The sequence below is a fragment of the Terrapene carolina genome, unplaced genomic scaffold (genome assembly GCF_002925995.2).
Source record: "Terrapene carolina triunguis isolate 2854851 unplaced genomic scaffold, T_m_triunguis-2.0 Scaffold62, whole genome shotgun sequence".
NCBI classification, from domain to species: Eukaryota; Metazoa; Chordata; order Testudines; family Emydidae; genus Terrapene; species Terrapene triunguis.
Window position 1 is genome coordinate 49861365 of NW_020664413.1, and position 21001 is coordinate 49882365.

General features: G+C 42.6%; 1 protein-coding gene across 2 annotated transcripts in view; it reads right to left on the reverse strand.

The window, feature by feature from the left end:
- STAT1 (signal transducer and activator of transcription 1) overlaps positions 1 to 16220 on the reverse strand; it is a 34532-nt gene extending 18312 nt beyond the window's left edge. For both annotated transcript variants that reach the window (XM_024197769.2, XM_024197768.2), the window contains exons 1-12: positions 16093 to 16220; positions 15146 to 15290; positions 13443 to 13541; positions 11433 to 11522; positions 10408 to 10486; positions 8579 to 8670; positions 7740 to 7891; positions 6362 to 6520; positions 4974 to 5066; positions 2678 to 2737; positions 1420 to 1449; positions 1232 to 1325 (exon numbers count right to left, since the gene is read on the reverse strand). In XM_024197769.2, coding sequence (XP_024053537.1) covers positions 1232 to 1325; positions 1420 to 1449; positions 2678 to 2737; positions 4974 to 5066; positions 6362 to 6520; positions 7740 to 7891; positions 8579 to 8670; positions 10408 to 10486; positions 11433 to 11522; positions 13443 to 13541; positions 15146 to 15290; positions 16093 to 16220 — 1221 coding nt within the window. The remainder of the gene's footprint in view (positions 1 to 1231; positions 1326 to 1419; positions 1450 to 2677; positions 2738 to 4973; positions 5067 to 6361; positions 6521 to 7739; positions 7892 to 8578; positions 8671 to 10407; positions 10487 to 11432; positions 11523 to 13442; positions 13542 to 15145; positions 15291 to 16092) is intronic.
- Between the last annotated feature and the right edge of the window lie 4781 nt (positions 16221 to 21001).

Consider the following 21001-nt stretch of genomic DNA (forward strand, 5'->3'; position numbering starts at 1 on the left):
CCCCCCAGCCCAGGACTCCTGCCCCATCCACACACCCCCGCCCTGTCCCCAGACCCTCGCTGCCCCCCATCCAACCCCTCCTTTCATTCCTGACGGCCCCCCCAGGACCCATGCCTCATCCAACCACCCCTTCTCCTTGTGCCATGACTGCCCCCGGAACCCCTGCCCATGACTGCCCCCTGCCGCCCCATCCAACCCCCCCTCCTTCCTGACTGCCCCCCTGGGACCCCTGCCCCCATTCAACCCCCTATTCGACCGCCCTGACCCCTATCCACACCCCCCCCCACCCCCTGACCACCACCCCGAACTCCCCTGCCCGCTATCCAACGCCCCCTGCCCCCTTACTGTGCTGCCTGGAGCACTGGTGGCTGGCAGCGCTACAGCCACGCTGCCGCCGCTACCACGCAGCACAGAGCACCGGGTCAGGGCGGGCTCTGCAGCTGCACTGTCCCAGGAGCTCTCAGCCACGCCGCCCAGAGCACTGCACCGGTGGCGGAGCGAGTGAGCTGAGGCTGCGGGGGAGGGAGGACAGCAGGGGAGGGGCCAGGGGCCGGGCAGGATGGTCCCACGGGCCGGATGTGGCCCACAGGCCGTAGTTTGCCCACACCTGGTCTAGGCATATAGGAGAGAAGACTCCCGCATCTGAATCCTCCATTTGCATTTGAGTCCTCTCCAGGTAGGATGGATACTGGCTACCCTTCCTAAATCAGCATGGCAGGGAGATTATTTAGTCTGCTAAATTTGTGGGGCTGTTGTTTAAAAGCCCCTTCCCTAAACAATTCAGCTCTAACCTTTCTTTCCCAACACATTTAGAGCCTCCCTACTCATGGCTTGCTGCAAAATCCTTTCCAGAAACATTCTCACTACTGCCCCAGCACCTCCATTGCTGCAGGCTTCCTCTCTTTTCCTCAAAGAAACTGATACCCTCGTTACAACTCATTAGGAAATGTTTGTTTCAGGCCATAGGGCAGTAAAAACTTTCCAATGTAGTAACAGCTTATAAAGAGTGCGACCTCCAGATCTCCTAGGACCCAGTCTTGCTTTCACCCAAGTCAGTGGCATAACTCCTTATGTAGGGGACTTTTGGCTATTTGGTACCACTAGGGTAGAAAGCAGTGGCACTTTAACGCAGTATAGAGTCAGTATTTAAAGGAATGCTTTCTTCAAACAGTGACTTAAGACGTATTAGACAGTGATCTAAAAGTGGGAAGGCAAGAAAAGTGTACCCCACCAGATGCCTGAACTCTGCTGCTAAGCTTCCATTAGTGGATTCCTCCATGTTCATTACTTTTGTATTTGTTCCCAGAATGTTAAATTTTCTGAACCTACACAAAGAGAGGGGGAGAGTTATAAGACTTTAATTCATTTTAAAAATACCCAACATGGCAAAAAAATGGGAAGAGTACAGGTGCAACATACCCTTTTACCGTGTTCTTCTCATTCACGTCCCTGCAAAGGAGATTCAGATCTTTGTAAGTTCCAAAAGTAAACCACACACATGGGGGGGGGGGAGACTTATTTTCATCCCAACATTTTCATCCAAAGTTTAGATTTTTCCAACGTGCCTTTATAATCAAAGACAGCCCTTCAGTTTACTACACTGTTTATAACTTTGCTACGCCATTGCAAAATATAAGAGTTCATAAGCTACTTTCATTCTAAATCCCTAATTTCAAGCACAAAAAGCTACCATTTAACTTGAAACAGTGTTGCCAGTACTCATGGATTTTATCATAAATCTCTTAATACTAGATGTTAAGCCCCAGATCCTGGAGTCAGATGATTATTCGAGAATCTGCTTGTTTTTGTTCTGTTCAAGTAAGTTTCTAACCCTTGTAATGTTTGTGGAGAAAAGCCTCACTGCACACTAAAGAATAGAAGATAAATAAAAAAAATTGTGTTCATTTTTTAAAAATTTCATCATTTTCCAGCCAATCATGATTTCTGGAGGCCTGATTTTGGATGCCTGGGTTTGGCAATAGTGTTGAATTTCTCAAGCATGTTGTTGGCTGACAGGTGAATTTTGTTTAGGAAGTTTGGTAACAGTCTGTCTGGAGTTTTCTGATTTGAGTGTGAATAAGTAGGGTTTTGTTTTGTTTTACAGTTAAGACATTTCTCAAATGTTTATCTTAGGGGGCTCTTTTTGCATGTGGATAACTCAAAAATGGTTTTGTCTTAAAAGTTTAATCTTGTCATCTGTATAGTGCCCTATGTGGAATGCCTACTCTGCTAACTGTGAGAGAGACGAGTTGATAATGAAAGCTGTATGTGAATGAAAATAGCAGTATAGGGTCAATTCTGCCCTCAGATATGATTTAATGAGAAATGCACGCGCATGCTCACACGTAATTTACCTGCTCAGTGAGTGACTTTCCTTAGCAAATAAGGCTCCAGTACTACAATGAGCTCTGCATGGGTGGGACCTATGTGGAACTCACTGCAGGACTGGGTCTACATCTTTCCCTGTGGTGCAAAGGTATACTAGAAATGGACGAGGACATGGGGAACTGTTCTCTTGCACCTAGCAAGGAAGCAGAATTATAGTTAAAATAGGGGAAATGGTAGCTGGTACAACAAGGCCCAAAGTCTACTCTGTCATTAAATGTCTATCTCATGTGCTTTTTACTGGGGCTGATTATCATAACTACATGCAGGGTATGAAAAAGATGCAACTTACTTATCAAATAAGACTTTCACTTTTAAATTATAATTCAGTTCCTGTAGCTTCACCAGCAATCTGGAAAGAGAAATAAGTACAGATGACTGCAACTGCACAGGCTTTAATTCTCTTTTATTTTGGTGATGAACAAAATGGCTCCTTGGTTTGTCAGTCCCTTTTAAAAATCAATGAGTCAGCATGAAATTTCCACCCCGCTTTTGACTTCCCCACCTGAAATTCCTTTCCATTTTTTTGGGTCCAATACTACTCCCATTTAAATCAGACATTTTGCTACAGACTTCACTGAGAGTGTGACTGGTCCCTTTTGACTGACTGGATACTGCCCACTGATAAGTCATCTTTGACATATTTATTTGTTGATTCTTTCCATTTTGAATAATAAACAGTGCCTGTACATAGGCTCTGAGCGCCCTGCCATTTATTTGCAATTACAAAACCAAATAATGCAGCACAGTTAGCTCACCCCATTTTTCTGAAGCTGCAGCTCGTAATTAAATGCTAACGCACCATACACTGGCCTACCCCTCAATCCACCTAACACTTTTAAAAGGTAACAGTGAAACAAGTGGTCCCTGTAGCATGCCCTGGGAGAGGCAATTCCACTCTATTTCAGACCAGGGATAGGGATGCAATGAAGAGTCTATGGCACTGATGGAGAACACCCCACCAGCCACCCCCTCTCTATTATAATCAAGGGGGATCTGGCGTGAGCTCCCATGCTAAATCACAACTGTAGCAGTGTCTTACAGGGAGACCAGTATTACTGAGAACTATGGAAAAGACAGGAACTTTGAAGGCTAGGCCTGGAAGGGAATTGACTGTCACCCGTCAGGGAAAGACCATTCCTAACCACTTCTATGCAAAGAATTATTCCAAGTATAAGCAAAGAAAGTAAGTGTATTATTAGCTGACACCTATGCAAACTAAAGGAGCTTCTGAAAGGAGAGGAGATATTGGCAAACTAACTATAGTTCTAGTCAAGGAAGTGTCATTAAATATGGTATAAAATGGCTATTGCTAGGGCCCTACCAAATTCATGGCCATGAAAAACACGTCATGGACTGTGAAATCTGGTCTCCCCTCGTGAAATCTGGTCTTTTGTGTGCTTTTACCCTATATTATACAGATTTCACGGTGGAGACCAGCATTTCTCAAATTGAGGGTCCTGACCCAAAAGGGAAATGCAGGAGGTCTCCAGGTTATTTTAGGGGGATCACGGTATTGTCACCCTTATTTCTGCACTGCCTTCAGAGCTGGGCAACCAGGGAGCAGCAGCTGTTGGCCCAGCACCCAGCTCTGAAGGCAGCATCCTGCCAGCAGCAGCACAGAAGTAAGGCTGGCAATACCATACCATGCCACCCTTACTTCTGTGCTGCTGCCTTCAGAGCTGGGGGGCCGAAGAGTGGCGGCTGCTAATTGAGGGCCCAACTCTGCAGGCAGCAGCACAGAAGTAAAGGTGGCAATACCACACCATGCCATTCTTACTTCTGCGCTGCTGATGGTGGTGGCTCTGCCTTCAGCGTGGGGCTCCTGGCCAGCAGTCACTGCTCTCCAGTTGCCCAGCTCTGAAGGCAGCACTGCTGCCAGCAGCAGCGCAGAAGTAAGGGTAGCAGCAGTACTGCAACCCCACCCCCACCACCACACACAATAATCTTGCGACAGCCCCTCACACAACTTCTTTTTGGGTCAGGATCCCTACAATTACAACACTGTGAAATTTCAGATTTAAATAGCTGAAATCATGAAACTTATGATTTTTTTGAATCCTATGACCGTGAAATTGACCAAAATGAATCATGAAGCTGGTAGGGCCCTAGCTATTGCTTAAGGGAAGAGGACAGTTTTTTGGGGGGGGTTTTTTACTCCAAGACTCTGCCCCTGAGCAATCATGAATACAGCCTAGTGCTCCCTGGCTAGTCTACTAATGGTGGTTCATCCCTCCCCACATCAAAGTGGCCTGAAGGGTTTACACTGTATGCCTTCAACTCACTTCTGGCTAGGAAGTCAGGACTGTGTCACTCGATACCATGCCCCTGACCAAAGAAGTGAAGTCAGAGGGTTCCAAACAGAATCCTGGTCAGTTCTCAGCCGGAAGGAAGTGGAGCAGTGAGTGGGAAGAGGGATGCGTTGAGGGAGGAAGATAAGCAGGGCCCAGTGAAATCCTGCCAGAACACTTTGTCACAGAGCGCTCACTATATTTTGTTTCTGGTCACTTAGCCAGATGGAAGATTTTGCGGCCCTTTCAGCTACAGGAAGTCAATGAGGTAATAGGCTTAACACAAAGAAAAATTACCTCAGTTTTACTGTAAACTGCACTCCAGTCTTCAGGACCAATGGCCTCTGAGGATGAGTTGGCATGCAAGGCTGCCTCTCCACCACAAAAGAACTGCAGGGGGAACAAAACCATGGACATTTTGAGCTACATTAGTACAATACTGTTAAAAAGTGATGACGCTTTAGCACAAAACAGATTGCACAGTCTAATTTATTTACTACAGTATTTTTGACAATTATCCACAATAAATTGGTATTGTGTGGACTTTCAGTACCTATTTATTCAGGTACTAAATCCTGGGACTCTATTCTTATTCAAGTGATATGTTTTTAACTTGGATGGAACTCCAAAAATATAAACTTTTATTTCATCAGGGCTTTTAAAAAAAAAAAAAAGAGCACTAAAAATATAATTAACAGTTTGAAGAAAAACAAAAGCTACTTCACGCAACTTTAATAATCAAACAGCATGTAAATAATAAAGGACAGAACTGGTACAATCATAGGTGAGATAGAGTGTAAAGTAACGGAATGATCCATCAGCAGCACTATGGATTACTAAATTCTTAAAGTGTTCATACTGTGACCGGATGTCAGGCTCTAGGACAGTATTTCTCATCCTACTCGCACAACCACACTGTGCATATGACTAAGGAAAATGGCAGGATTTAGGCCTTTATATCTTCTCCATTTGCACCGATTCTAATGGAACAGGAGCTAATTTCTGTCCCTTTCAACTGTGGGTTAGCTCGGGTGCTTGAGTGGGACTCAGGAACAGGGGGTTCTAGTCTCAGCTCAGACAGTAACCTGTTGTGGGATTTTGGACAAATCACTTTACCCCTTTGGACCTCTTCCCCTCCCACATCTCATCTGTCTTATCTGTTTAGACTGTAACTACTTCAGGGCAGGAACCTTATGTTACATATTTGTACAGTGGGACCCTGATCTTAGACGGGGCCTCTAATTACTACTGGAATATAAATGACTGCATGGAGATGCAGGGCTATTCTGACTCATCCTAACTCCCACCCAAGGGAATAAGAGGTGGACCGTTTTCCAGGTATTCATCCTGCATGTATCTCTGTGGGTAGACCCCAGGCTGAACCCACATGGAGCAGCTTGCAGGACTAGAGCCTAAAACAAGAAATGGACTACGGGGCCAAAGCTTGATTCTATGTGCGCTGAAGACAATGGCAAAGCTCCCATTGACTTAAGGGTGCAGAATCAGTGGCTTAAACAGGAGAGCTTACAGGGAAAATCCTAGTAACAGACAGCTCAGTTTGTTTGTTTGTGAAGAATAAAAGAAAACAGCAGGTGGGGCACTAACCCCTGTGTGTGACATGTTAATTGGGGAGAGTCTACCATCCATTCACACAGACAGACCAAACAAACACATGCATCCATTACCTCTGAATGAGTTGTTTGAAAAGATTGCATGTGCGGTCTTGCAGGACTTGTTTGTTTTTTGTAATGGGATCTGGGTCATATGTAAATTTCTGCTCCAATTCCTCAAGCTTTTTAAGCTGCTGGCGAACTTGCTGAAGACTCTCGGCAACAATAGTGAACCTGCAAAAACACATCTTATTTATTATTGTTACCAAACACTGGTATTACAGTAGTGCCCAGACACCACCCAGTTCAGTCTCCAATTAGTATGTTTCTAAGATTCACAGTCCACAGGAACGTGTGAGCTTGTCTCAGTGGAAAAAAGATGCGATAATGATGTAGGTTTGGCAAGGATTTGTTGTTAGTGCAGGTAAATACTTAAATCTCCAGAATCTGCCCTCTTCACCTCTCCTTCCCATGTATGTACTGTGACCTATTTAAAGTAATAAGGAATGGAAGCATTTCCTTGAGTTACTAGCATCTGTTTCTTGGAGGACGTGTTTTGTGTATTGGAGACAAGGCATGCATTGTAAGGCTGCTTAAATAAATTGCTGTATTGCATTTGGTGCCATAATGGAGATTTCTATCCTATCTACAGTGCATTAGCTCTGCAGCACAGTAAATTATATTTAAGCAATCTGAGTGCTAACATGACATATAAGGTAGTTTATATGATATTTAATAAGGAAAACTATATTTCTCCCCCAATTAGAGCCCTCATTCTCTAGGGATGCATTCTGATGGTGGCAAATTCAATGGGATTTGCATCATCTTACACCAGAAATTACAGTAGAACCCCATTTATCCAATCCTCCATTATCCAGGTCTCCCTATTAACCAAACAACCAATGCACACAGGTCCAGAAGCAAGCGATCTCTCCTGCTGCCACTAGATGGCACTGCAGCCTTGCACCTTCCCATTCTCGGGATTATCAGATCTGACCCCTGTCTCAATTAGATCGGATAAATGGGGTTCTGCTGTAATGTGTCCTTGATGGGAAAACTAAGTGTCAATTTACTACATTTATCAGAACAAATACTTCCTAGAGGACTTCAACATTAACACCAAGGCTCAATTTGGCCTCTGGAACATAAAAAGGCAAATTGTACTTCACGTACAGAAAGTTATACAAGAAAGGCAGTTAATGTTTTCTTCAGACTTCCTCGAAAAGAATGAATACAAGACATTATTATATAACTTTCAAGAGCACAGTGAAATATGCTTGTTAATTCTCTTCTGGATAAAAAAATTACAATTTTAATAACAGTAAATTGACTGTGAGCCAAAATACTCTCTCTCTAAGCATGCCCATTTTCAAATATATTTACTTATCAGACCTTCTTTCATGGCATGTTTCAAAATCCCTGGGGTTAGTTCAACTGTGATGTAGAGACTTACCAGTTTTGTAGCTGGTCGAGGCAGGCATTGGGTGGGCCACCAATACAAGCAATTTGTTGTCTATGCTTCCATTCAACAAGCTCTTCATTAATCAAAGCACTTTGTGTGTGCTCTGATATATTCAACAGATTTATTATTTTGCTCACCACTTCCTAAAAAGAATATCAGATTCCTCTGTTTAATTGTTATATTTTAAGTACATTTAATTATTTGCTTTATCAATTAATGCTGCATCTCACAAAACTTTGCAAGGAATTCTGAATAATAGAAAATCTACTCTGCTAACATGAACTTGGAGAGCTGCTCTTTTTCCTCAACCAGCAGAGTATTTGCTTCACACAGAGAAGAGACAAAGCTCTACTAAACCGCTGACTTCTCCCAAGCGACTAACCTTAGATCCCCAATTCTGCAATGACCTGTATGCAAGTGGACCCTGGTGCCCATACAGACTCATTGCAGAATTGGGGCTCACGCTATTACAAGACATGTATGACTACTTAAGAAAGGTTTAAGCAAACAAAAAAGACAGCACTTTCTAGCATGACTAATGAGATATGACACATTTCCTTTCCTGTTATTGCACCAGCTTTAGCTGGTTAAATAAGTGTTCAAAACGAAAAGGCTGGTTTAGTAAGAAAAATCCTAAAATAGGAGCAGTGCAATTGCTTTAAGAGGTTTGGACTCCCAATAACAATGCAAAGGGCAAAAGAAAATTTAAATTGGTATTAACAATCAAGCTGCTTCTTTGTTTAAAACCATGGTTCTTTTATATCCTATGATAAGCCAAGCCAAAGAGAACAAATGTGCAGCTTTTCAACTAAAGTATTTTGGAGCACCACCTTTCGCTTAAGGTCAAGTGTTAGAAACATCTTCTGGAGGACGAGCTGTTCTTTCTTATATTCATCCTGTGCCACTCCACTGGTCTCATTTTCTATAAAATAAAATCAAACAATAGAATAAGAAATATTTTGTGTGGGGGAGGGCGGGGGAAATTGTTTTACTTTCAGTTAGACATTCAGAAGTCTGCAGAAGCTGATGGCAGCAGAGTCAGTACAAAGTGCTGAGGAACCTAGTGGCTGGAGGGAAAAGCCTGGCATTGTCTCTTCCTGTTTGGTTACTTGGGAACTGCTGACAGATTTCAAGAAAGGGAAAACCACATCCTTTCTTCTGCTTGAAATGATTAATTTAAAAGCTCAGTAGTTCTCAATTACTTTCACACCCAGGTTTCATGAGGGATTTAGACAAGGGAATCTCCAAAATTACTCAACTGGCCAGTGTCTAGATTATACTGTGCTGTTTAATGCTTGGAAAGATATTCAAAAACTCCCAAGTTCTACTTTTGAACAAATAGCCCAGTCCTAGGCCTGGTCTACACTAACCCCCCAATTCGAATTCAGGTACGCAACTTCAGCTACGTGAATAACGTAGCTGAAGTCGACGTACCTTAGTTCGAACTTACCGCGGTCCAGACGCGGCAGGCAGGCTCTGCCGTCGACTCCGCGTACTGCTCTCGCCGAGCAGGATTACCGGAGTCGACGACGAGCACTTCTGGGTTCGATTTATTGCGTCCAGACAAGACGCGATAAATCGAACCCGGAAGTTCGATTGCCAGCCGCCGAACTACCGCGTAAGTGTAGCCAAGCCCCTACATTCCTTACTCATGCCAGGAGAACCAGTCAAGTCACATAATGAAGCGTTTCACCATCTTTGATATTGAAAGTTCAATTAAATAGAACAGTGGCATGCAATTCTCTGTGGATAGCTCCCATCTTCAGTTCAACACTCTTTGTATTTACTAACACTAAACAATTTATTGTTTGTTAAACAGTAACTTTGTTTTTTTAGAAGCCAACAGTTTTCAAAACATGCAAGATGACAAATCCTCATTAATGGCTAGTCACTTTCCAACTTTGGTTTTGAAAAATGGGGCCTTTTTAGAACGTTTCAAGAACAGAACCAACCAACTTTAATCACCCTGGTCCCAATTCTACTGAAGTTAGTGGCAAAACTCCTATTAACTTAAATGGTGTAGGATCAGGGCCTTTTGCGGAGGCAGAAGGGGAGAGAAGAGAGAGCTCCTCTAACTCAAAAACAGAAATCCATACTTTCTCCAGACTAAGATATTAGGGAAAAACTCCTTAGCAGAGACCAAGTAAGTCAAGTTTCAGCCCATTAAGAATTTTTATCTCAAAAACTAGTAACTGACTGAAAACAGGGATCTATATAATGAATATGTAATCTCAATTTGTGATTCTCTATATATGAGAGGTTTACAAGTGCATCTCTATTTAAGGTTATAAGGTAATTTCATAATAAAATTACTTATGTATGCAGCGAATACACAATAGCAGGGAGAAGCCCAAGCTCCAGAGATAGGATCTAGAGCTGAACTGTCTCAAAATTCATGGGGTTTTGAAGTTGGTGTTTCTAGTAACAATGCAAAGGACACAAGAACATTTTGGCTTTCCAACTTTACATAACAGTGGGCATTGTGAGATGAAATATTTTAGGGATGAATTTTCATATCATAAGAAGGAAGAACAAGTAAAATTACCCCATCATTTGCATTATCTCTGAATTTGGCTGTCTCTAAATCCTGCTTTCTGGTACAATCTGATAGAATTTTTTTTTTGTACTGTACTTAAGATTTCTTATGGATGAATCTCACCTCTGTTCTGTAAGGTTTTGCATTTAAAGTCATATTCATCTTGCACATCCTCTAGAGTCTTGATGTCTTGTTCTACTTCCTACAAAGCATCAACATTGTAAAACACAGTTAGTAAAACAGACTTGATCATCTGAGACTTTTATGATTGGCAATCGTGTGGTACCCAGCTACTTAGAGATCGTAGAATCATAGAAGATTAGGGTTGGAAAAGACCTCAGGAGGTCATCTAGTCCAACCCCCTGCTCAAAGCAAAAAGAAGGTAGTAAGAAAAATCCGCAAACTAATCACTGCCTTCTCTGCCAATGGAAAGTGCACTTGTAACAAAATGGGGCTAAATTCTGACCTGGCATAGTCCCACACAACTTCAATGAGATGAGGAGAATTCGTGCACGACATGAAGGCATAATTTGGCCAGTGAATGGCATTTAAAGATTTTGGGACAAATCCTTCAGCCCTCACTCAGGAAAACTCTCAGGAAAGTCAGAGTAAGCACTACAGGATTTGTCCTACAGAAGATTATCAACCAAGATTAAGAAGTTATTTAAAAAAAAAAAAAACGTGCAGGGAAAAGCCATAGAGGCAGGTCTGATTTATAAAAGCTGACGATCTGGCTTCTAATAATTATTTTTTTTTTTTAGTGAACTATATATAATTTCTCAAAATACCTCCTTTCTTCTATAGTGTCGCTTCAGATAGATAGATATCTGACAATCTAATCTCTCTATCCATCCATCCCATTTTAAAACTTTCTCCTGCTGTGTTTGAAATTTGGGAAATCTGGTATAGCCAAGACTAAACTAAAAATCTGATTCCAGCCACAGTATGACAGGCATTGTGGACATCCTGCATCTCAGTACTGTTGAAAAGTGATAAGGTAAAGTTTTAAAAACATTTTACTGGTGGTAAAAAGCTGAAAAACATTCTGCTGAATTCATAATTGCCCTTTCACAACTTAGACACTGAAAATATTTTCCTGTTAGAAAAATAAATGCAAAGCCTAGAGTCCCACTTTGACTTTTACTTACCACAACATTGTTCTTCACACTCCTGACTTTCATATCCAGCTCCTTCTGTTTGTCCAGCATTACAGTATTCTGTATGTTCCCCACCTGCATCTGCAGTAGAGAGAACAAAAACAAAAATATTGGGTTTTTGGTTTTGATTAACACAAGCTACAGTGTATTTGGTGCCATAATGAAGCCTCTAACAGAGCACACTTTGTTCTGATAGTTCATGAGCAATTGTTATATACATCATAGTCAAAGAATTAGGTTTAAATAACTGAAAATAGAGGAAGGCTGTAATAAGGAAAGGGAGTGGGGGGTGTGTGAAAATATATAAACTTTGCCTTTTGGGTGGCACATTGTACTTTATATCATTTCTTAACTTATATACTTTTTCTGTGACTTGTTTTTGGCAAGCAATGATTTTATTTTGTATATTTTTCTGACATAATATAAAGAAAATGTAACATCTGAGAAGGCTGGGGTTTTGTTTGTTTTTTTATAAAGAGTTGGTACCGATGTTGGACTTTTAACGTGCATATACGTGAAGAGTAAGAATAGGGCAGGCATTTGTACAAAAAACTCTGTAAATTGGTGTACAGTTGACTTTTTGTGCATCTAAAATATAAAGCAAGATATCTTAGGTGGATGTAATTGTTTGAAACTGAATCCAAAAATAATTTAAGTAGTTAATCCTACTTAAAAGCCAGGACACTTGAAGGGCAGGTTGCTTCTCCATCCAGTAGTACACTATCAATGAAATAGGTATAGCAAGGCACTTCAGACCGTAGGTGACTTTTACATAATATGTGCTGTAAGAACTACTGTTTTGTGCAGTTATTAACTCAGTACTTAACAGTTTTCCAAGAAGTATATGATCCCATAAACTTGTCAAAACGTCCCTTTAAGTCAGACCATGAAAGCTACCTGCCTATTGTTTGTGATTTGAGATACGGTAAGGGACTTTCCTGTGTGCTTGGAATGTTTACAGTTTGGCTTTATGACATGGAGCTCTTTGTGTGTTATCACAATGGCTTCCTACATCTATATAACTTACAATCCAAAACTGGCCCATTCCAGTACACTGTAACACCAAAGTACTAATTCATCACAAGTAAGTAATCTATTACTACCTAATAACTGAGGTGCTACATTTTGCAGTATGCACTTTGTCTGCACCAAATGTGTCAGTGTGGGTTTTTTTATAATCTTCATTACCAAAAAATGTGACTAGTCCCAGAAAAAAAAGAGAGGAAAAACAAGGAGATTTACTCTAACAGGTGAAGAAGGGAACATCCTGGCTCCTTTCAATTTTTTACCTATTAATTTATGGGCAGAGATGGGCTCCATTGATAACACAAGATGGTAAAGACATATTTAGAGAGCAAATGAAAAGATGAGAGACTGTTGTATCAAGATCACAGAGAGAAGCTACAGAAAAGTGGGAAGGATCAGGTGGTCACCACAGGGCAGGCAGAGGGGTACACTGCAGAAAGGAAGGAGGCTAGAATCCCACTGATGTTGGAAGCACTGGCAGGGCAAAGGCAAGTCTTATAGCTGAGTCATAATAAAACCTGATAAGGTTGTTTAAATATTCTCCTTACCATAGCAATGGTATAAGTGTTTTTCTAAACTGGATTTTATTGTGGTGTTTTACTTTTGATAAAGGACTCAAAGTGGCCTAGCTTGCTCATATTTACTTTTGATTAGGTCAAATGTAAGAATAATATACAAACCGGCTTCTTTTCGTAAATCTCATCTAGCTCTGGACTATAAAGGCAGCTGAGGCCTTGAATTCCGTCACAGGATAAAAGTTGACTTCCTTTTTCTTTAAACTATGCCTAGGCAAGCAAACAATTTAAAACAAACCACATCTTGTGCGGTGGATGTTTATGATAGACCTGATCAAGCTTCCTCTTTTAAAACAGGAGGTGATGGGCAAGAGGAGAAAGCACATATGGTTCTGCTTTCAATCTGTCACTCTGTTTGAGTGGCTGGAATTGCAGCAGCTAAAGAGAGAGAAGGAATTACCTGGTCTGACAACTGGGCGCTGCTCAGTATTTTCCTTTCTTCCTTCAGACAGTTGAAGATTGTCATTGCCATTTGTATTGGGTCCTCTTGAAAATGATCCTGGTTGCACAGCATTAAAATAGTCCATTATTAGTACACACCAAACACTCCAGTTCTCATGTCTTTGATGAAACTGACAGGCAAAAAGCTTAGCATGTGGCGGTTGTACGTGAGCCAAGATGTGGTGTGGAGATGCACTGCCTCCGCAAGAGCTATCGGGTCAGGCACAGTGTTCCCTAGAACTACAGGAAGCATGACGGCTGTGTCACCCTTTCCAAGAGTGCAGAATCCAATGCCCTCTCGTCCACCCCAAGGGCCACTGCCCACCCACGTTCAGGAAGTCCAGTACTCTTGTAGGTGCTGGTTTTACATGGTTCTTGAACCTACTGTGTCCTGCTCTGCTCAGGGGCACTCGGGGGAAGGCTCCTTGCTGCATATGAACCCAGTTAGTGCTTGGCACAAGTCTAACCCTACCATTTGAGATGTGTACAGAGTGCTTGTACGGGGCCAACTGCGAGATAGCAAGACAAACGGGTAGCTGCCCTATCCTAAGCTTGGCTGAACAGAAGGACCAAGGAGGTCCGGCTATCAGTAGGCTTCCCTACCCTCTTTGCACTAGGGAGCACTGTTCTGCAATAGCTGCAGTCTTGTAAGAATGAGCTGGCGGTGGGAAGGCAGGACTGTGCCCAGTGAATCAACTAACTAATAAAATCCACTAGGTCCACATTCTGCAGTGTCCTACAATATATAAATCCCCAAGTGCTTTATTCCCTTTCCTCTTTAGTTCAGTATCATGTTTCTCTGCCTATAGTATGACATTGTCATTAGTACTGTGGCTTTTACTCTTTATAACTTGCCACTGTCAACCAAATTACTGAAACTGTTATTGCCTCTGCTGACTTTACTGGAGACTAACATGTTATCTGATCCTTTCCATAATATAAACCACTTTCGTTTCTTTGGTATAATCCTACAGAGCCTGGGGCTGCAGAACATGTGCAGGGAACACTTGCTCTTTTCACTGAGATTCTTCATTAGGATTTGTTTCTTGGTACAGACTCTACAATGTTATTTCACAGGCAAACTCTCTTGCCTATGGATAGTTTTCAGACTACTTTGTTTTTAATAGGTATGAGAGAACTGTATTTTAAAATGTTTGCAGGAATCTAGTTTAAAAAGAATCTGGGAAACACCTATTAAACCCACCTTCCATATTTTCTTAAAGTACAAGTTGATTTAATGTATTGCTGAAATCAAGTCAATTTAAAAGAAATGGATGGGTGAAATTTCTTTTAATCAAAGTCCCTCTGCTAAGTTTTTTGTGGCTCCATAACTTCTTTTGAGAAATGTTTTTTTCCCCCCTGTTGCTGCATAACACCCCCACACAAATGCCTGGAAAACTGAATAGATTGTATAAATTCTTTACTTTTTCCTAAGTGCTACCAAATAAACATAGTAAACTGGAAAAAAAATCATTTCTTTAAACTGCTGTAGTACTCAGGAGTTACTTGTACCATTCATAAGTTTTAAGAAAAAAACTCAGAGGGGGTATAATCTTTAACTTGATTGTGTTTAAGTTAGAAGAATATTCTCTTGAATAAAATAAGACCCTAATAAAATGACAGGAGTATGCCTGTGTGATTCCAAACAAGTTACACACATACCTGAAGATTACGTTTGCTTTTCCTGATGTTGTGTTGCAACAAAAAGTTGTTTTCTATTAAAAACCGACTGAACTGATCGTCTAGCTGTGATAGGAGGTCATGGAACAATACCGTAGCAAATGAAACGTTGTTGGCAGCATGCTCCCTAGGATATTTAAGGCATCTTTAATATTAAATGCAACTGTTATCTTTCTAAAATATCAGTTTAAGTGAATGCATTTTTTCAGATTTTGGTCTTAGTTTTTAAAAGCATTGAATAGGCATCTGTAGATTTCACTCAATTCCACTCTCTGTAACCCTTTTATTCCTTGATTCTCATCTCAAATGAATAATACTTCCTTTGCTTTTTTTCCTAGGGTTACTCTTGCAACATTGTGTATTTGCACATGTATTTTTCCTTAATCTCCACTATACTGAGGAGCTGGAAGTGGGATCTATTCATTTGCATGCTAATGAAGCTCTATAAAAAGATATTCTCTAGAGATTTTAGCAATACTTCAGTTTGCTAGTGGAGACGAAGCTAAACACCTGGCCCATATATCCCTTTAATAATAATTGTCCATCTCTCTCTGGTAGACAAACCAAACAGGGAACCAGCTGTGTACCCCTGAGCAGCACTACCCAATAGGCCCAGACCAGACTGGTAAGTGCTGGAAAGAAGTCCATGGGAAACAGTGACTAGCAGCCACATAGGCAACTACTAAATGTCTATTCCCACCACCCAATGGTCACTCTCATAAAAATTTACTGAACAGTTTGCTGCCCTAAGTGTCTGCTTGCTCTCACTGTACAGCAAAGGTAACCTTGTTCTTGGATATGCATGCATGGTTATCAATGAGAGCCATCGGCACACAAGGCCAGAACCTGGCACCATAACTTTCAAAGGCATCACCAGTCAACTAATTTAATGGCAAATTCCTATACACATTACAGCACTTTGCTCTCACCAGTCTTGATTTTCCAGCCATTGTGCCAGATACTGTCTGATTTCCATGGGAAAGCTGTCATCATACAGCTGGTGTACTTGCTCCAAGAATTTGGAATCAAGTTGCTGCAATTGATACCACTGAGTCATCCTGTGGAATCAAGATTAATACATTTTAATAAAATTACACCAATCTTATTCATACCTACATCCCAATACGAGATATTTAAGAGTAGAGCTATTTTTGATGGGAAATGTTTTTTTAATTCCCCCCCCAAAATTTAGTATAGTTATTTTCATAGAAAATGTTCAGGTTTTTGTCAAAAAAACCCCAAGTAATGTTTGGTTCTCAAGTTTTCAGAAATTCCCCAAAATTTCAAGAAAACATTGACAATTTAATTTGCATGGAAATAAACATCCTTTCCCAACCAGCTCTGATTAACGGTACGATGCAAAGAAGAATTTGTAAAATATACATATTTAATGGAGAGTCAAATTTAAAAAAGAAATCACACTTCTCTTTGAAAACTTTTACCTATTTTTGTTATAATTAACATTTAAGATTCTATAACAGTGATCTCTGTCCAATTTGTAATTTTGTTCATTTGACAGCACTTTGCATGGAGACCTGTTTCCCCTATGCAGTCGTAGACCTTGCAATGGGGCTCTGTGTAGGAGTAGCAGGCTGCTTGCATGTTGTATATTGCAGGACTGAGGTCTCACATTCAATTTCCCCTTCTGCATGTATGAATTTTTAACCCATCAATAGGAGAATGAAGAATATGAGACCTAAAAATGTGACTGCAAACCCATAAAAATGGTCAGGGAACTCAAGTGAAGGTTCAGAAAAGAGACATAAGAATGATCTGAGATCTGAAAAGCCTGCCTCAGTGAGAGACTAAGGAAGCTCAAGGTGTTTATCTTATCCAAGATCACCTCTATAAGTACCTACACGGGGAAAAGATTTCTTATATTAGAAAGCTCTTTAATTTAGCAGACAAAAGGCACAAAAGCTGAAGTGAGACGAATTCAGGCTAGAAATACGGTGAAAATTTTTACCAGTGAGAGTTGTTAATCACTGGAAGAAGTTCCCTACAGATGTAGTCGATTCTCCATAAGTGAGTCTTTTAAAGAGATGCTCTAGCTCAGTTACACTCATGACTTCAGTGGTTCAGGAGCCAAATTAGCAATCAACATTGCACAAAAGAGCCACAGTAGGGCGAATTCATTGTTTCATTTACTATAGTATTACATATTCATATTTAAACAGTATGATGGGAAATATATAATAAATTAATCTCACAGCAAAATTACTGACCAATTATTATTTTATCAATTACAACTGGTTAATAGAATCATAGAACTGGAAGGAACCTCAAGAGGTCTTCTAGTCCAGGCCCCTGCACTCAAGGCAGGACTAAGAATTATCTAGACTATCTCTGACAGGGTTGGGCATGGTGGTGTGTGCCTACCTAGCTACTTGGGAGGCTGAGGCTGGCGGATTACTCAGGGGTTCTGGGCTGTGATGCGCTATGCCAATCAGCTGTCTGGTGCCACTGACAGCCTGGCCGGCGGGTGATGAAGGTCTGGCTAGTGATCGGCGCTCTCTCTGTGAGCGCTGATGGACTGATCAATCAAGGTGATCTCTGACAGGTGTCTGTCTAACCTGCTATGTTTAATAACATAGTAAAAGCATCCTGATTGGTTAATAATTAAATCAGTGTTTTAATATCATGTGCTGTGAAGAGCCACAGGATACACATTAAAGGTCCACTTGTGGCTCGTAAACCTCAGTCAATCACTGCTCTAGTTCAACCAGAAATTATGGGGTCATGGCAAGAATTGCTTAGCAAAACTCTGTGGCCTATGTTATGCAGGTCAGATGATCATAATGGTCTCTTCTGACTTAGATTTTTAAAGTCACTTAGGCTCCTAAGTCCCTCTGAAAGTGATTTCTCTAATTGTGCATGTTCTCTTTGAAAAGGTATGCAAGTATCCAAGATGTTTACATTTCATTTTTCATTATACACCTTGACCCCGATATAACGTGGTCCTCAGGAGACAAAAAAAATCTCACCGCGTTATAAGTGAGACCGCGTTATATCGAACTTGCTTTGGCCCCCCCGTTTCTTGTTCCCTGACCGCCCCCTCCAGAGACCCCTGTCCCTAATCACCCCCAGGACTCCCCCCCACCCACCCAACCCCCCTGCTCCCTGACAGGCACTCACCGGCAGCGGCCGGAAGCGGAGCAACGTGGCCCCAGCCTGCTCCACTCCGCCACCTCCCAGCGGCGGCACTCCGCTTCCCGCCGCCAGTGAGCGCGGGGAGGTTGGGGAAAGGACGCCCCCCATACTCACCTGCGGCGGGAAGCAGAGCGCCGCAACTGGGAGCTGGTGGAGTAGAGAGGGCTGGGGCCAGGCTGCTCTGCTTCCGGCTGCTGGTGAGTGCAGGGAGGTTGGGGAAAGGACGCCCCCCATACTCACCGGCGGCGGGAAGCGGAGCGACATGGCCCCAGCCCGCTCCGCTTTCCTTGCCCCGGACCCAGCCGTGTCGGTGGAGGGGGAGGTTGGGGAAAGGTCCCGCACTCACCTGCAGCAGGAAGCAGAGCGCTGCGGCTGGGAGCTGGCGGAGTGGAGCGGGCTGGGGCCGGGCTGCTCCGCTTCTGCCGGTGAGTGCGGGGGGGATCCCTTCCCCTGAGCCCCCTCTCCCGAGTGACACAGCTGGGGCCGGGGCGAGGGAAGCGGAGCGGGCTGCTCCCAGCCCCCCGCTAATCCCCTGGGCCACTCTGGGATTGCAGGGCCCCCCAAAGTGCCCCCCCACAGCTCCTGCCTCCCAGACCCTGGGGGAGGGGGAAGCCCCTGACCGCCCCCGAGACCCTCTGCCCCTTATCCAACCAGGCCCTGGCACCCTTAATGTGTCAGAGCTTTACAGCGTCGTATGCAAACCTGCGTTATATCGGGTCGTGTTATATCGGGGTAGAGGTGTACTATGTTCTTAATCCAATGTTCCTTCATTATGCCCTCCTAAAATCTTGGGACCAAGTTGTAACCCTCTGTGTGTATTTATTTAGGAAAGGGATACGGTACTAAAAAAAAAAAAAATCTCGAGTCTCGGAGGAAGCAGGTGATGCAGGTTCCCAACCCTACGTATCTGGGCAATCTGAAGAGATGCGAAGGTCCAGTTCTGTAAAGGGGTGGCTTTTTTGTGTTTTGTTGTGGAGCTTCCCCAAGGCAGCATAGTTCCTGCAGGATCTGTGCTGCCATTTACAAGTCATCTTGCATGGCTGAAATCTCCCTACCTGTTCTTAAATGCTTTAGCCAAGACATCTGCACCCACTGTAGGGTAGAATACCATAGAGGTAAGTTCTTCTGTGGCTCCTGCTTCCAATACCTTGCCGGGCAAAGGAAGAGGCTCTGCATTTCCATGTACTAGGGACATGGTTTTTCCACTGACTCAAGGAGAGGTTTGGGGTCATAGGAAGGACTCCTGGATCTGTGCCTGTGAATCCAGTCATTGGAATACTTTGTGATGCTGATGCAGAGGGGCTGTGGTCAGTATAACAGGATAGGATCAAGTTGCACTCATTGTTACTTGGCCAAAGCCTGCCCCCTGGTAGGGTGCATGTGGGGAATGGATTTTATTCCCAGCATGAAGTTCCACTGCTCAGGCTTTGTGCAAAGGATGGGCTTAACTTCACTTCATTCCTTTCTTTTTAAATAAGTTAATTCAGGCCTCCTGAAGGATGCATACTGGCCATTTTTCACTTTAACTTCTCTCTCTCTCTCTTTCTTTTAATAATCTTAAACCTTTCGTTTTGATTGTTTCATTTTAAGAGTTAAAACAATCCCACAACCCAAAGTCAATTGAGTTGCAAAGTCTACAAGCCCCTGAAACTTACTTACGTTTCCACAACTCAACACTCCTGCTTGTCTACTCTCCGGCTAACTAGAGCTGAGACTATGCAATACCCCAGGCGGCTGCCAATGTAGCATATAGCCACTTCTGTCCCTTTTCTCTTCCCTCAGTCGTGCCAAGTTCAACCCAGCCAGAGCTCAGAACTGCATTTCTAAAGTCATTCTTACATAATTTCAAACCCTAGTGAAAAGGGTCAAAGACTTGTTTTTTTGATCTCTAAGGAGCGATTGGTACCCAGCATCAAACTTACTCTTCCTTTTTTTTTTTTTTATATGAAGAACATAAACTCCTGGTAGCTTTACTGTTCTGGACCACTTGGTGAGTGAGTTTTGTTATTTGCCCCATAACTGACAGATACTTTTGCTGCTTTTTGCACAGCCATTTTTGTACAACTAATTCCAGGCACACTTTCATTTTGCTGTTTAACTTCAGTCCCTGTGTGTTCAGATCTACACTGAGGACAAGTCTGAAGCCGGTTCATTTAAAAAAGGGGAATTAAAAGTAATTTCAGTCACTGCAACTGCCCCTTTTTCCTTCTGGTTTGGCAATCACATTTTCCTTTTTGTTACAAACCTCTTTCTGTCGCCTAATGCTGTGTGGAATACACATACAGATACAGAGAACAACCGTATATGTGCTGTCAAATGCCCAGGGTAAACAAAAAGCTTGTTTCCCCCCCTCTAATCTTTGTCAGTTAGAAGCATGTTATTTGCAATAACAACAGGTGAACAAAATTTCAAGCTGAAGGATGATCTTCTTCACCGTGGTAGTGTCCAGCTTTAAACTGCATCCGACTTTGCACTCCGTTGCTGCTCTCCCGCTCGGTGGGACTCATGTTCCCTGCACTTTAGCAGGTGTGAGCGCGGCTACAGTAACGGAGTGTCCCCCTACTCCAGCCGGCAGCAGCCCTCTGATGGAGGGGAGCAGCGTCAACCCCCTTGCCGGCCCTGGGCACCCACTGAAGTGACTTGGCTGAGGTCACAGGAAGGAACCTTGTGACAAACCCGGGAACAGAG